This window comes from Centropristis striata, chromosome 7, assembly GCF_030273125.1.
Source record: "Centropristis striata isolate RG_2023a ecotype Rhode Island chromosome 7, C.striata_1.0, whole genome shotgun sequence".
Taxonomy (NCBI): Eukaryota; Metazoa; Chordata; class Actinopteri; order Perciformes; family Serranidae; genus Centropristis; species Centropristis striata.
In genome coordinates, this window is record NC_081523.1 from 15,164,588 (window position 1) to 15,182,670 (window position 18,083).

The 18,083-nt window shown below is 38.8% G+C and overlaps 1 protein-coding gene across 1 annotated transcript in view; it reads left to right on the top strand.

The window, feature by feature from the left end:
* The window catches only part of LOC131974503 (phosphatidylethanolamine-binding protein 4), a 32,708-nt gene that overhangs the window by 9,111 nt on the left and 5,514 nt on the right, over window positions 1-18,083 (top strand). The window contains exon 4 of the mRNA XM_059336828.1: window positions 17,865-17,963. Within this exon, the coding sequence (XP_059192811.1) occupies window positions 17,865-17,963 (99 nt within the window). The remainder of the gene's footprint in view (window positions 1-17,864; window positions 17,964-18,083) is intronic.

Sequence of the window (18,083 nt, forward strand, 5' to 3'; positions counted from 1 at the left end):
TCAGCTCGGATCACTGACATTAATCTTAACCACTTATTATTCAAATGATTACGAGTCTTTATTTTGGTACAGGCATGCTCATCATTCCTCGATATAGTCTGTGAAAACAACACAGGCCACTGGAGCTATCTTTACCTCACAGTTACTCCAAAAGTGGAGACAGTTTTGGAGTTGTTGTTTTCTTCTTTTTTTTTTTAGTAAGGACCATAGCCACAGGGCACATTCTTAGACATGGGGGATTTCAAAGCCTTGTTTTTGGGTAGACATTTCTTGCATCTGGTGGATGGAATGAGGGTTTAAACCATTACTGCGATTAGAGCTGCCTCACTATGATCTCTTGAGCTTGCTTACTGCTGCTAATAGCTGTTTCCTCTCTATTTCCCTCTATCTTTTTCTTTTTCGCTTTCTCTCTCTCTGTGAATGATTTTTATGCTTTGCTAAAACATGTGGGGGCGTTGAGAGAGGATTTAAATGCAACGATCCCCCTCCTCTTTTTTTTGGTGAATCTCAGCGTTCTTTTCTGCAAGCCTCTGATGACGACAGGGCAGCTTTAAGCCTGGCAGTGCCCACGGCAGGCTGCCGTCTCAGCGCTGCCCACTCTCCTCTGTGTTGGCATGCCGGAGAAAGCGAGGGTGGGGTTCCTCTTTAGCAGACCCTGTCATTCCTAGGAAAGCCTACATGTCCACCCATGCAGGATTCCTGATAGGTCTTCATGTTGGGGATGTGAGAGTGCAAAGATAGGGATTTTATTTTCAGTAGGCGATGGCCTTCTTTCAGCGAAGAGTCGAGGATGTATATATAGATAAACAGACAAGGCACTTTCTTGAGCTGTTACGTGACAGTGAGGGTCAACAAGTGAAACATGTTCTGTAATATCCATCTAATTGCCTATTCAGTGTCATCAGGTGGGTGTTTTTGGCTCTGCCGGATTAAATAAGCGTGTTTGGCCGAGATTCAGGGAGTTTATTTCCTTAGCTAATGTTCCCCTTTGTCATTATAACACCCTGTTAAGCTGACCCGTGTCCCGCTCCATTCAGTCATTGCCCATTACTACACAACATATATGATTCATGCAAGCTTCCTGAAGAGGGAAGAATTACAGCCTGCTGCTATAAGGAGCCCTGGATTGATTATGCATATTCAGTGGAATGAAGAGAGGCAATAAACCTCCTAAGCCACCTTTCTACGCAGAAGAAGAATAATTTGCACCTTTATGAAGCACGGCTGAGGCATGCAGACCACTACAGGTGCAAGCAGCACTACTCAAAGGAAAATGTGCAAACGTCTATCATGCATAAGTGAGATTTCACCTGGCACATCTACGTCTCATAACCAATATTTTTATATTTCTCTCACCTTCTTTTCCTGTTTCCTTATTCCTCCACTCACCCATGCGTTCACTTGTACACTGACAGTCTTATTTTATTTTTTGAAGCGACCCTTTTGTACCCCGTTGTTGCAGCAGCACGGTATTCCTTCACCTTACATTTGGTTGAGGAGCGTAGGCAGCAATACTTTTTTACTCTGTGGCTGTGAGTAAAATATGATTTCAATTACCATGAAAATGTATTGTATTATCAATGGGAGGATAAGAACAGATTAAGGATGCTCTGGGATGCTCTTACAGATGACAATGGTCAGGTTTCTATGCGAGCAGCGGTACTGGAGAAAATGATAGATTTTCAGCGTTTGACAAAAGCTCTGAGGAGAGGAGGTGGTTCAACACGTAAAGCCGATTCAACAGACCCTGATATGTCTAAGATGAGGTTATTTGCTTTAAACCATGGCAACTTTTATAGTACTGATACGGAGGTCAACTTTACTTAGAATCCTCATTCCAAAAAAGTTGAGTGAAATGTAAGGAATGACGCAATGATGTAAGGAATGACTCAGAATGAATGTTAATATTTACAAAGAACAAAACTCTCCCAGATGGAACATTAAATGTATATTTTCTTTGTACTGTATTTAATTGAATGTAGGTCACAAATGAGCGGTGTGTAAATTATTGAATTATGTTTTTAATACATTCTTTCACAAAGTCCCCTATTCATATACTTTTTCTTTTTAATTTAAGTACTGACTGTTGCATGCAGTATGCATACAATTGGGACATACAACTTTACATACTACTTATAACATTGCACCTTTACCCTCTGGCTCCTATGTGCAGTGCAAAGGATTGTGGGTTAGAAAAGCATGCTTGCAAACTGCAAACTGCAACCAGATGCACTAGGACATCCTGACATTTTTTGCATACTAAATCTTTTTCTGGCATACTAAATAGTGGTAGTGGTCATTGCAAAACCTAGATGAGTCGCCCACTATTGCTAAATAGTATGGTAGTATACATACTGGAACACACCTCAAGACATAAGAATATAGCCATCTATCAATAAAAGAAAATGTGCAAAAGTTAATGTCCATATTTTGGAAGCGGGTCCAAATTTCCAACATGAGACCACACATGACAATTTTGAAGGAAGAGGAATCTTGAGCACAGAGGCAGTGGCAAAGAGAAGCAGCTTGTCTTTAATAAAGAATACCACCTGAACCTGTACCTCCTGATTATTATTCAGTATTCACACAGAAATTCTATCTTGTCAGTTCATATACATTGACAGCAAGATCTGTTCAAACAGAGACTCATAATCTGCATGGGAAGTGCATCTGCTGCTGTGGATACTTAGACAAACATACAAGATTAAATTTCTATTTATATGAGCCAGAGAAACCTAACATTTACCAGGGAATCATTGTAAGATCGGGAGAAGACTCATTCTCTCCTTGGCACAGTAAAAAACTTGTACGTTTTATTAATGTGATCTGTCCAGCGGGGACATGTCTGCAGCCCCATGACGCCAAACATCACCTCTATAAAATGTTGAGCTGATCTGTGCCTTTTTCATTTTGTCTTCTCACATTATGTGTGATCCCAAGAAATCAGCAGGCCTCCCATCTCTGCATGTTCAGGTTTTTTTTTTAATTACAAACTCAAGTTCAGGGTAGAAATTAAAATGTAAACTTTAAATTAGATTGTGTAATTTATCTTACATTAAAAAAAGCTATAAGATAGACACCCTTCAGGGCTTTACGGCCAGGATTACTATGGTGCTTATGTTTGAAACTGAGGTAATTTACTTTTTTTTTTCTTTGACAGCCTCTTTTCTTTTACTACTAAGTAATCTCAAAGTTAAAAGTGACGATTTGAAGTTTACTTAAGACCCAGATGCTTGGCTTAGTGGCATTTTGCCCAAAATGTTTTGTGCTTCTCATTTGTGGTCCGGCGCAGGGTTTAGTTACAGTTGTGTCCCAATCCTCTGATTCACCTTCTTTAGGAACAGCTTCAGGGCTGCTCATAATGCTTAACTCTCTATAATGCCATCCCCTTCATCTCCCCAGTGGTCTTATTGTCTTAACTCTGGATGGAGAGACAGAGTGTTAAGAAAAAACAGGTTAATACACGTTTGGCACATTGAAAGTAAAGTATCTTTTCAAAGATGCACTCTATTCAAGTTTTTCTTTGGAGAATGCTTTTCATCAGATGATTCCTGTTTCTCCCAACTTGTTTAGTTACCTCCTGGGTCTGTTTTTTAAAGATATTTTACCAGTGATTCATTTTTTCTTTTGACATTAAAATAGGCTGTTGCTAATGGTAGCAGCAATCAGGTCCATTGATGCTTGATTGATCTGAGAACACGGGATGATAAAACTGCCTTCCTTGTCATTCTCCTGATCCTGTAGTTTGGAAGCAGAGAAAATCAGAGAAAATGTTATGCAAATGATTTGTTAATCCCTTTACATTATTTGTTCCATTTCTCCCTTTCGCTTTCACACTCAATTTCTAGCACAGCGAGCTGACAGGCGGACACCCTCAGATTGCTAATTCTTAAGACAGAAAAAAAAAGAAAAAAGTCAGCCATCCATTTTGTGTTTTAAAAATACTTCAATTAATTAATTTGACTTGAATGATTCACCTGAAAAGGGCACAAAGAGCTCCTGAAAGCCCTTCAAATACTTCACTTTAGAGACCTTTAACTTTAACCTCGTCATCTCCTTCTTTGTTTTTGAGTCTTAAGTCTAAGCCGTGAGAGCAGTGGCACATGAAACTGTGACCACTGTTTTTTTCTAAAGGTTTGTTGTCCCAAAGGTTGGTGTTAAAAATAATAAGAAAGAGGTGGGATGGTCTTAGATTCAAGAAGCTTAAAATGCAAAATCTCAAATAAGCCCAATTTCCCCTAGCCAATCCCATTGCATTTTGGTGGGCTTGTGTTGATCGTCTCAACTGACTCACATGCCGCCCCTCCCCAAATAAAAACACTACAGATTTACGTGGCTTTTCAAAAAATGTATCTAGACATTTATCCAGCTTAATCTTCTTAACATATTAAAGTGATTTGCTTTACCCTGAAGTGGCTGAAGCTGCGAGCTCACCGCCCCTCATGGCACTAAGACCTGAGAGGCATTGTGGACATCTTTCGCTCTTGAATAAGAGAGAGGTGGGCAGAAGTCAACCTGCTTCTCAGCTGTGGAGCTGTGGCTGTCCCCGATGTGCGTCCATTTTATTTTTTTGTTCTGTTATTAGTCCAACTGTTGCACTCAGTCAGTGTTCTTAGGCACATGGCTCTGCCAGAACTGCCCACACTGTGGTGTGGAGGTTTGGAGCTCTCAGCTTTTGAGCTGAACTGAAAGAGCTCTCTCACAGAGTAGGTGTTGGCAGGATGCTTTGTTTCTTTCTGTGAATGTCATGAGAGGTATGGATAATGAGAAAACTGAAGCACAGTGATGCCATGATTTATCTGGGTGCCAACTTAATGCCTGACTGCAGATCTGGGCATTTTCAGATAGATGATGTGCTTAACCTTTTCTTCAGACGCGACACAAATCTGAGAATCAGTAGTGACGGTTACAATGTGTTTTCCCCTTAAAACACCACTCCACAGGCCGGGCTGCTAAAAGGTCTTGTTCAAACTCAAGTACTGCTAATGTCCTTATTTGGCACAATGCTCTATGGATGTGCTTCAGGGCGCTAGTTTTGCCAGATCGCATCAGTAGAGCTGTAAGTTTAAACTTGGAGATATTCATTGTAGCTGAAGCCTGAGACCATTTATCGTCTTCATGGTATTTAGTTTAATTTCTGTCTGTTTAACCAGACATGATGGGGTCATAGTTAATGTGGCCGTGCTAAAAGCATTATTAGTTTTATTTGGACAAGCGTTTCAAGTGTGTTTCAAGACTTACTCTGTAAATTAGTTTTCAGTAGTTTTATTTCATGTTTTGATGGACTGCTATATATAGCAACCAAATAAAGATAACAGTTACCATTCTGCAAAACCAAATATTTCCGTTCAGTAGCTTATTCGCCACCAAAGAGGGTTTTTTTTTTCACTTTTTCACAACCTTTCGCTGGATTAATGCTGAAACATTGGTCCGCTGTGGCTCTACGTGGCGTTTAAACGCTGCAGGGTCGATCTTCATGCAATACATCCAGATAAGGGAAGATAACTTTACAGGGAAAAATATTTAAATAATACACGCATAAACACATATATTTAATACATTGTGTATGTTTCTTTGTTTTCATAATTGTAATTTCTAAATTAATCGATGAATTGCTATGTCTACAAATGATCAGAAAATTGTAAAAATGTCTCACATCTTCCTAAAACACAGGGTAACATCTTTTCACAACTTGTTTTGTTATAAATATTCAGATAAATGTCACATATGATAAAGAAATGCAGCAAATCATCACAATTGAGACATTGGAACTTGAGAATGATTGGTATTTATTATATTTTTGTTTAAAAAAATGCCTAATACCAATATACTTGGTTTAAAAATAGTTGCAGATACATTTTGTGTCGATCAGAAAAACAATTGACTGATCATATCAGCTATAGTTTCTTGTACTGAGTGCTATTATGTTTTTGGAAAATACCTTAAAAGAATATAACGTTAAGAAATAATCCAATCCAATACAACTTTATTTATAAAGTGCTTTTAAACAACCACAGAGGACCAAAGTGCTGTACATAGCGATAAATAAAAATGACATAAAGTTCAATAAGATACACATAAAAGCAGCATCTACGTGGTGTCGAACGCCAAGGAGAAAAGATTGTTGTCTTACTATGAAATAATTGAACAGAATGACAAAAAAAAACCTGTTACGTGCTTATAATAAAAAAAAAAAATCTATACACAGAAAAAGGTTTTAGTCTACCACTTACTGTAGCATCACTCAATCTACAACAGTTTGTCATTATGGGTAATGTCCCAAACAAAGAAGAGATTATTTACCGAGCATAGCTAAGTTTGCATAATATACAAATATGGTTTGCAGGAAATGTTTCTGCTACAAACTAGACAGTAAAACAACCTGCTAACAGCACACAGTGATGCTTTACTGTTGCAGTATAACACACAGTATATGCCTGTCTGATATGTGCCATAATGATTTAACTATGATGTGTTTGTGTAAATGTGCCCACTTATTAGGATACATCAGGAAATATAATTTTGTTCCAGCCCTTCTCTTATTCAAACTGACAGGTACTTGACCTCTTGTACTTGGATTGAATGTCTGACAGGTGTTAAAATCATGCACTAAGGCTGCCCATACAAAATGTTGTTGAACGCAGCACAGCTCCGCACAGACGAGCACTTCAAACAAACTATGAGTGGTTGCTTCTTTTCATATCACAGAGAATAGGAGAAATTGATTGGAACTGGGAGGCTTAGGACTGGATTTTCCTCAACCATAATATTTTTTCTTTAACAACTGCAGCTTAAATTTAGATTTTTTTCTGGCTTTGTTTTTTATTTCTTTGTCCAAATCCTATCGAGTGGTGCTTCAGGTTTTTCCTTGAGTAAAAAAGTTGATATTGTTGTGGGGAGGGAGAAAGGACTTTTTTCATGTGTGCAGGAATGTAGATTTCTTCCCCCCGTGAAATCCTAATTGTGCCTTGGAGGGCTGGTAGGGTATCTCTGCTCGGCTCAGCTCAACAGGATTTGTGTCTGTGTATGTTAGAGTATGTCTCTTAGCTTGAATGCGGATATAACCCTTTCATTGCACAAGCTGCTGATTTTTCAAATTTGCCGATAGGCTGATCCTGTGCATCCGTAGCTTTTTGTGGAAGACATTGAAAGTTTTTTTGTTTAGGAAGCTTCCATATTTGATTTTCCTTCCCTGAAATATTTGTTAATGCAGATAACAACCGGACCTTTCTGTGGATCAACTGTATATGAAAATTAAGCTCCTGGGAGCAGGTCTTGTCAATAACATATGGTCAGATTGAGGATATATCTCAGGTCAAAACTATGTCTGTCCCATGTGCTTCTTGAATTATTGCCGTGCATTTATCTATGCAAATCCAGGATAAGATCCTATCTGCCTGCAGCGACATATCCCCCTGGATTTGGTCTATGTGAGTTAGGCAGGTTATGGTTGACAGTCAAAAAGGAATTGCAACAACATATATGCGAAGATTATTGCTGTAGTCATTAATTGTTGCTTGAAAGGGGATTAGGATTACCAGTCCTATAGAGCACTCTAACACCTGTCCTTCCTCACATCTAACAATGTGACTTCAGTTTTCCTTATTTCAGTATCAGTTCAAGTTGGCAAAATAAAAAATAAAAAGGCTGATTTATTCAAATGAATCATCAACGCTGGAAATGATTCAATATGTGCCACATTCAGATGGGTGATATATTATTCCCTTGGGGAGAGGCAAAGATGGAGCTGTGGAGCTGTTTTATTTGTGCTGTCTTTATCAGTGTGTCAGGCAGAGAGGCTGAGCTTGTTCTCTATGAATGGACGAGCCCTTGAACCATAAACCTGTACCTCCTCTGATAACAGTTTTTGCATTGTGATATAAGTGCCATTCTCTGTGATGTCCTCTCTGACAGCGCTAAATATATCAACATACACAAAATGATCTGTCAGACGAATTATTTTATTTCAACCAGTTCTCCAAAACTAAGGATTTTCAGTGCTGCGTGTGCAGTGTGCGTTTTTGAGGACATATTGTGGATTTTGTTATGGATTCAAATCAAAGCGCAGTATTGTGGTTGCATTTCTCCAAGCTGTGCTATTCATGCTCTTAATGTTTTGCCTGTAGGTGAACATCCTTACTGTTCTTTTCTTGTTTCCATACCTTGCGCTGAATATCGCTTAATGCTATTTCTGCAGCTTGGACCTCGGACTGCTCTGACGTCTGAGATTGCCACATCTTCTAAGGTGATAAGAGTGCTCCCTGAATTACTCAGAGCCCGTGTGATGACATGGCCCTGATTGTCAGACGGGTGGGCTGGTGACACTGGAACACAGACGGTGCTTGTCTGTTTGAAATATTCTGTTTCAAGCTTCCAAGCCCTGGGCAGTCCTCTCTCCCAGTCTCCCAACACCCAGCTTCGCCCACTGAAACAAGACTCTTCCATACTGGAAAATCTGGCCCTGTCAACTGGCAGTCTTGACTAGGTTTAGCCCACACGCCAAGCACCCCCCCGCCGCAAATTCCACCCCTTAATAGGCACTAGAGTTTGCCACCCCATGTAGATGCCTTTTGGTCGCCATCCATGGATGGCGTCAATAGCATCTTCCTACACAACAGTGACTGAACGGAGGGCACAAGAAAATGTGGGAATAATTTACACTTTCTCACTGTACTACCATCAGAAACCATAATTAATCATGTGAAAAAATGTGGAAGCCATCTTGGCTGGTGAGACACACAGTGCCTGTGAACAGGCCTGACACCTTTAACAGCTCTGATGGCCAAATAGGAATGAGTGTCAGAGAGCTTACAACTAAGCTCCCGTCATGGCAGCATGTATCCCACTGTCTTCAGAATTGTGTTTGCCGCACGATGGTCCTCCACAAAGTGTAAACCTTTCATTTATTATATTGTACACAGTTGTTAAAAATGTGGCATTAAGTGTCAAAGTAGATGCAACAAAAAGCAATTGTTCTCCTACTAAAATAAACAAGACTGGTAATTTTGCTCAAGCTTTTGCTATTCTCACCATAAAAAAATAAATAAAAATGGAACAGTTGGTTTCCACAAGAATTAAATAGCTGCCAAAATAAAATGTAATTACCCAGTTAAAGTAAATTATTTGTAGAACACATGTTAAATGAGTTTCAGGTGTTTACAGCTCTGAAATCTAATGAAAACTGCTTTCAGTTGCAGGTGCAGCCCACCAACCACAATATCCACTAATTCCCAATAATAGGGATTAGAAATTGACCGATGGCATATTATCTGCCTTATTCGTTTATATCGGCATTAGTGTATATGTTTTTCCAATGTGCAGCAGTACGAAAACCTTATTAAAGGAACATATAATGCAGAAAACAATGCTTGGAGGGATTTGAAAATGGTGTCATATGGCTATTTTATTTAGTTTATTATTTATTTTAATAATTCACAATTTACTATTGAACATACAGTACTGCTGTTTAATAAGCTATTTATTAAAATTGTATTTATTCCTTATTTTCTCACCAAGAAAGCGGCCTTCTTCGCACCTTTGCATAGTCATGTCATCTGCCGCCATTTTGGTGAATTTTCTGCATCTGTGTTGGTTTTAAAAAACCCATATTGGTAAGGCTCTAGTAACTATGCATAGATACCGTTATCAGATATCGGGTCAATTTACTACACCAATTTATTGCTGCATTTAAAAGTCTTACACTGTTAATTTCGAAGATTTTTTTTACCAAGTTTCACAACTTGTTATTTCAATAATAAATAACAATTCAGTTAATTTATGACTACATATTTATTTATTACACTTTGTTAGTAATAAATAAGTATATAATAGTTAAAGCAGAATTTAAGTCATACCTCTTACATAAAAGAATGATCCCAGTCACTTCAACACAGTGCAGCTTACAGCTTTTTAAATGAAAGCAGGTACTGGTCCCAGTATCGGGAGTGAAAAAGAAAGATCGGAGCATTACTACCGAATAGATTCTTATTGTTTTCCATCTTCATCTCCAGAATTCCCCTTAGTACTTTTGGAAAGAAAATAGTTGACTTAGATTCCCAAATCCTGGTGAAGTAATTAGAATGTGCTCACCATTAACTTTTATAGGCTGCACTTGGTGGTAAAATAGCAGATCTATGACTCTCAGTGTTTGACATGCCTGACAGACTAATTATGGATATGAGTCCAGTGCTGTAATTTGCCCTGTTTGACTGTGTTGTGTTCTCAGCAGCCAAACTACATGACAAAAATATTTCCCTCTTGCCTCATTTAGCTTGGCTGCATGCTACTTCAGAGTACCTGTTAGTGGTAGTTACTGTGTTTGAGCATGTGCATTTGCAGAAAATGCTTTCATGGCAGTGAGTAGGTGTATGTGTGTAAAGCCACCACTAGAAAGTGTTGAAAGCCTCAGCTAGCAAGATCGCATCCAGGGTGACTAATAAGCTTAACATGAGCACGGCTGTGTTCGCAAGCATGGTGCGGTGAAAGAGGTCTTCAATGTTGAGAGAAATGCAGAAATGGTTCCCTAGGCTGCTGCTAATTCCTTCACCCCCCTCAAGCTTCAATCAGACTGTGAACCTTCTTACTGTTAGCTATGGCTTCACAGCAGTTCCAAGCTGCACCGCAAAACTGCAGCGCCTCACAAACAGAGTTCAGGACAGACTGCAGCCAAACATTTCTATCGTTTATCAGAGAGCTGTTTATTTGTGGTCAGATGCATGTGACGCACAAGCAGAAGATTTATATTAAAATTGCAGAATCTTTAGAAAATATTGCCTTATCTCATCTTAAATGCAGCATTGTAATCCACGTTTTTAACATTCAAACAGAAAAAAATGTTTGTGAGATTATGTAATTATATAAACTTCCATATTTCCGCTGTGATTCCTCTTGAACCGCTGCCTCTTCAGGCTGCAGCTCGCTCCTCTATTTGGCTACCTAATGGGGATCTAGTAGCTGTGTTTTCTTTGGGCCTTGAATGTGTGTTTGTATCCACATGTGACTTTCCTTTGACCATGTGGCTCCTCGAAGTGTGGATTTATAAGCCACTTCACACTCCACTCCTGTGTGGGAGGGAGGCTGAGTTAAAAATAGGCAGGTTTGGAGGTAGTGAGCAGCCCGCACTGTGTGAGGCGCTTAAGAACACACTGAAGAGTATTGGCATTCTCTTTGCATATCATTTATATGTGTCAATAATCAATCCGAGTGTTAAACCAGTAACTCTAGTTGTTTCTGGCTCTTGTGAAATTCTCCAAATCATCTTGTATGATGGTCTCAGAAGCATCAGTAGCACTCAAGTTGCACTAAAGTGGTGAGAAGTACTGAGATTATATGTCATGGAGTGCAATAATACATTTTATTTATAACCTCTAACACGTGGCTTCACTTTCGAAACACCACCTCTGGCCCTAGGGGTGGGTGATGTAGCCAAAATCTTCTAGCACGGTATATATCATTTTATATCATGGTAACGGTATATATCAACACATATTGATTATTTGATTGTTGTCTGCTTTTATTTGGAGCTTCAAGACAAACAAAACAAAACTGTCTCTCATTAGACAACACTTGAGGGGGCAGAATTTATGACCTATACTACAGCCAACCACCAGGAGATGAGAGAGATGTTTTGGCTACACTTTTGCTGAGCTAGTCCTGTTGTCTGTCTTTTATATCCTGTCTATGGCAGAGGTAGGGTACCTGCGTCTCTGGAGCCTCATGTGGCTATTCAGGTCGTCTGCAGTGGCTCCCTGTGGCTATGACAACAGAATTATACAAAATGAAACAGTTATTTCTTTACATTTCAATTTTAATTTATCATTGGTGTTGGCCCAAAGGAAGTTGTATTCTTTAATTGTAAAAATGTGTACCTTTTTAAACATGGCAATAACATTTTTTAAAAACATTTTAGTTAACTAAAATGTGCATCATAGCTTACAGAAGTCTCTGGCCCGGGCCCTTAACCTCAACAGTTTTCTAATTTTAAGTCTAGTTTTGAGTTTCCCTCGCTTGGCTAGCCTTCGATTTCAAATATCCTGAGATGTTTCTTCAGTGTCCAGCCTCTCATTTGCACAAAATCCTATTAATAAATGTTCATTATGACCTATTAGTAATGTTGGTAGGCTAATTTGGCTAAGTAGGCTGTTTTATATTCATCGCTCAAAATAAGGTTTGTGACTACATTACAACATTCTTTCTCTTTTTTTTTTGTTGCCAAGAATGGCTCTTTCGTTACTAACAGTTGCCACCCCTGTTCTATGGCCTCAACATTACCTAAATAAAAACAGAATGCATCAAATTCAGAATTCATTGTATTTATATACAAAAACAAAAGTTTATCAGTTTGATTATAAAATAAACTTTCCTTGTACAGTGTTAAGTTGAATCTGTCACAGAGGTTTGAATGATGATCACATTCTGTTTTATTTACTTTTTAGACAATGTCCCTGTTTTGGAATTGTGGTTGTATAACCAGTAGTATCACTATGGAGCACTTTTTTCTGAGTGGGTCCCTGTTTTGTTTGCATTGTGCACACCCACAAGGAAGCTGGATTCACATGCTGCGATTAGTTTGACACTTGTCCGATGATTGACAGTTTGTGGTGATAAATGTCCAATAACAAAGACAGTGAGGAAGAACAATGCAAGCAATTAAACATCAATATAAACAGTGCACAATTTGAAATAATTAAACAAAACAATGTTTTATGAGGATGAAAATGCATTCAAAGTGTTTGTTAGACCTTAAGGATACACACAAAGTGTTTTGGTGAGACACACTGAATGTAAACTTAACTTTTGTTTGTTTACAAGAAAACTCCACAGGGCACCTTTAAAGAAAACAATAATCATACTTAAGTTGGTACAAGCAGATGTTGTATTACAAAAGCAGATATTGTAGGACACATAAATGAAATGTGTTGTCTGGCAATAGAAGTGTTGGATACTACACGTCCCATAATGCAACTCAACATCTTGCAGTATACAGGTATGAGAGGTCTATTTTATACATGTGCCAAAAGTCTACCTGCTGTCCGCCTTTTAAGCCTGCAGAGCTGCAACTTATATATTGTTTTCATTATCGATTAATCTGACTTGATTTTCCTATTCCTATTTCCTATTTAATCACCTTGTCTAGGGATGCACAATGTTCATTTTTTATCAATTGATGTCTGTCTATAATTTCTTAAAATCCAAGGTGATGTCTTTAAATGTTTTGTCAGTCCAACACCTAAAGGTATTCAGTTAATGTGATATAAAAAAGCAGGAAAGCATCCATTTTTGAGAGGCTGAAAACAGCATTTTCTGCGATTTTTCCATTAAAAATGACTTAAATGATTATTTGATTTTCAAAAAAGTTTTCTGTTGATCATTTTCTGACGATCAACTGATCCATTGGTCGACTAATCGTTGTATTCATGTGTCCATAGTCATAACACTAGAATATTAAGCTATTGTTCCTTTGAAGGAGGTTTTCTAATGCAGCTTGCGGTGAGGAACAATGAGGTTTTAAAGCTTCTGCAGATGAGAGTTGGGGGGGCGACTGTTATTAATGACCAATGAGGACCTCCTCACCTGTACGGATGGTGACCTTTAGGTGAGTGCCACAGCCCCCCTTCTATCTCCATCTCATTTTTGGGTCTGTGGCCCCCCACACTCTGGTCGGGATTCAATTACTGCTGTCTGGCTGACCTTTGACCTCACTCAAACAGGATGAACCTCCTCTTCTGATCCTGACAGTATCGCCACTTTTACACTTCCCCATCACTTGTTCGTCTGCCCCTCTCACCGCTATCCTGCCTCCGAAATTAGACCTTAATACTTTGTTCTTAATATCAAAGTCCACAAATCATTGCTCTATGAATTCACTTGATGCTAGATTATATATATATATATATATATATATATATATATATATATATATATATATTTTTTTTTTTTTTTTTTAATATATATATATATATTTTTTATATATATATATATATTTTTTTACAAGATTCATTTTCTTCATCATCTGAAAATTTTGATTCTACAGTTGTGTTTTAGAGTTTCTATTTTTCTATATTTGCACATCGATCTTTCAACCTTGTTCTAAGCTGCAGTCGATGGTTGTTAAGCCATCGCCGTGTCTTAATCACAACACAGATACCTGTTAATTACCAAACGAGTTCAATTATTTTTGCTACTTAAACAGGGATTTGAGATCGATGTGTTGCGTTGCCCCGGGTCGGGCGTTGAGCACGGTTGACCACTTAATGAAACGTTGTGGGTTCTACGCACTGAGGCGGAAAGAGATGAAGAACAGGGAGGATAAAGCAATGGGTATATTAATAGGCAGCTGCATGGACGACACTGTTTGGTATTGGGTCAGGGATAAAGCATGAACTTGTAAACTCACAGAGGGGCCTCTCCTCCCTCCCTCCCTCCCTCTCGCTAACTCACTCTCGCCCTTCGTGGTGTCATCAGTTAGCAGAGCTGGGCTCGATAGCCCAGGCAGCTCTACGAGAGCAGCGATTAGACATCTCTCTGATTCTCATCCCCAGCAGAGTTCACTCAAAGGTAAGCCAGTAGTTTACATCCTCAGAGACACTGGTATTCCTCTGCCTTTGTTCTTTGCGGTCTTCTGTTTTGCAAATAGTGTATCTACTCGATGCTATTGGCATTGAGTGGGAGTTTCATGTCATCTCTTGAAAATAAAACAATATAAAAATTTACTTTAAAAAAAAAAAAAACTACACCTGCATTTCTATGATATACAATCATAAAGAAGTACTGAGTTCATGTATCAGAAAGTGACCCCCCTTCAAACTCTACAGATGTCACTAAAGGAAGCACCACCCTTTCCTCGCCACCACTGACCAGCAGCAGCGACAGACGCCAAGTCAGCTGCAGGGTTTATTCCAGCCGCCTGGCGGTCTGAGGTGTGGTCCCATCGGGCCGTTTTGCTGTGATCACACCAGGCAGTGGGAGGTTAATCCCAAGAGAATGCAGGCTCAATCTCCCCCCACCTCCAGCCCACACCCAGGAGCCTCCTGTATAATGGCCCGATAGAGCTCTGTGGTCTGTGGCCGACACCTACCCAGATTTCACTTCTGCTCTGAGCGCTCCGATTATTCTGACATTTTCAAAGTCCTTTAAATACCATTACGGAGCGTAACAGAGTGGGCAGCTGACCTCTCATCTCTTTTACAATAATGTAAATTAACTGGGTAAAAAAGATAAAGAACGAGAACATTAAAACAATTGGAGTTCTTTACTAATAGCTTTGTGTGTGCTCCAAAATACAGAAAATGAACCGTCATCAGTGAGAGATTTGATTAGCTGCAGTGTTAAAGCAAATCTAAATTTCAAATTATCATCAAGCCTCAAATGTTACGTTTCCTGATTAGTATTAGTGGTTAATACTGATAACATATTTTTGGAAAATGTGTTCGTTCCAGTATCCAGCCATGAGAATTAGCCCTGTTAAAACATGTTTTGATATACATTTAGTTTGTTCGAGCCCTGATAAATTATTTCAGATGGCAGAATATGCATCTGTTTTTCCCTGGAGTCTTTCACACATATCTGTGCGTAATTAATGTGGATTTTGACAGATGGAGAAAAAAATTGTCCTTGTAAGAGAGAAGGGTACATGCCACAATGTGTGAAGTGCAAGCATGGAGGGAGCCTCTTGTATTATTTGCTGCCCGTGCCAGCTGGACCAGCCAGATTCTTACAGGTAGAAATTGAGACACAAAATATGTGCAAAAATCATTGAAATTCAGTGCCCACTATAAATAGGCCCCATTTGTGTTGTTACACTTGGAAATTGTGAAATGTTCTTAATTTTGTTCTAAATTTGGCTTTAGGAAGATGAACAGTGTATCTCCATCCATGGTAACTTTCGTGAAATATCCAATAAAGTGCTATTTCTTTCAGTGATAATTGTGACTGGAGGTCATTTTTAATTTAATGGTTTAATTGCCTTTTTAGTCTGTATGCGTGTGTGTGTGCGCATGCTGTTGTTTGAAACCATGCTATTTCTGAATGCATCAGGGTCTGACTTAAATATTAGTGTAACTACATTATCACAGTGTTTTTGCCTGGTAGCAAACATGTACAAATGAGGATTACAACTCTTGAGAAGGCAACAGGTCATGGTTGGTAAGCTGCCCGGGGGGGTCACTGATATAGAGTCACTTTTGACAGGCTGTGGAGGAGGCTCTATTGTTGCTGGTGTGTCTGGATGTTACCTGCAGGCACTATCGCTGAGACTACAGTATTATCCTATTATTAGGCTTAGTTGTTTACGCTTATTACTGCTTGTCAGGTAGGCAGAGAATCCTTCTGAAAATGAGCATCTGCAGAAAAATACATGACTACTTCTTTATCTCATTCAAGTACATCGGCTTACGATAATTTTCAGAGGCCTTTAAGAATGTCTTGATAGGACACAACAAACAGAAATTTAAGGTTTATGTTTACATGTGAGCATTTGATGAAATGTTTCACTGCGTTGTTTGGCAGTCGCTGTAAGAATGTAAGAAGCGCTGCATCTGTTTTATATGAATTAAAGCTGATATCATTATGGTCTTGCTTCAGCTGAAAGTACATATACAGTAAGAGGACATCGTGGATTGAAACAGCCTTGATTAATGTCTCTGTTTGTAGAGGAAGTGAACAAAATAAAAAAAGCCCATCATATGGTCTGGCAGATTTTGGGCACGGGACCAGGGATGACAAATGTGCTCTCGCAATAATTCAATCTGCTCTCATAATTCTCTAACTTTTAGGGACAGACAGAATGAAAATTTTCCGGCAGTTAAGCCGCCAAGTCAACGTCCAATAACTGTGATCAAGTGTTAGTTAAGATGCTTTTTCTCTCACTTTATCTATTGACAGATTGAGGGGTACAAAGATACTCTGTAAGTGGCAGAAAGTTACTGTGAATATGTTAACGAGAGGATTTGGTACCGGATCCAAAATGTTGTCATTTTATTGATGTCACAGTAATTATATTAAGTTTAAGGAATAGCAGAGAAGAGAAGGAGCTGTACTTTTGCTATGAGCCTGAGTGTACTGCATGGATACAGAACATATTGTACAGCTGGGTGATATGGAGAAAATCAAATATCACAATATTTTTTCTTTAATACCTATTGCTGCTTTCACAAATATTTACACATTAAATAGTCATTAGTAATGTGGATACAAAGTGGGAAAAGGTGAATAATAGAACAGATATAATCAAGAAAAGAACACTTGTTATGACGCTAAAATATCTCAAATCCTAGACGATATCTAATCTTATATCATCATGTCGATATGTTGCTTAGTATATTAATGTATATTAAAATAACCATTTAATTCCATGCTTTTTTACAGCAACATTGTACCTCATGTAATGTTTTTTATTTTTTCTAAGCAACATTTTAGCCTTGACAGCTGAAGTAAGACTGTTAAAATTATGTGTCAAGCAAACAAAAAGGCAAACCCGACCTTCTGCTGTGAACTGTGTTTGTCAGCTTTGTGTCCTCAGTAACAGCATAAAAAAAATGAACCACAATTTTTCTGAATAGAGCTATAAATAGAGTGAAATTCACACTTCGCAGCGTTTTTAGGTACAATAAGTTAAGCAAAAGAAAAGTAAAATGAAGCATCTGTTTTGAAGTATTTAAACTAAGTGTTGTTAGCTGCGGAGATGGCTGTCAAGCCTTGGGCAATGTGATGCACAAACAGCACATGGCTGCATTTAGAAAGCGAAAGGGATCAGGTACCGCTGTTACTGGAACTGCCTCTGGGCCAATCTCAATGTGTGTGGTACTGTTGTAAAGCGCTATGTTTGTATTAAAAATAATAATATATGGGTCCCCTTCTGTTTGCAGAAAAATAAGTATGTCCTGGTGATGGTTGATCCTGATGCTCCGAGCCGCTCCAAGCCCACATCTGCTTACTGGAGGCACTGCCTGGTGGTGGACATACAGGTACGGCACCTCTGCAATAACCTCTGCTCTCACTTAAAAACAACCCTGTGTGCTTTGGTGATGGTGACACAGACAGCATTTGTTATTGGATTAGGAGCTCACATGGTACAAATTTATGAA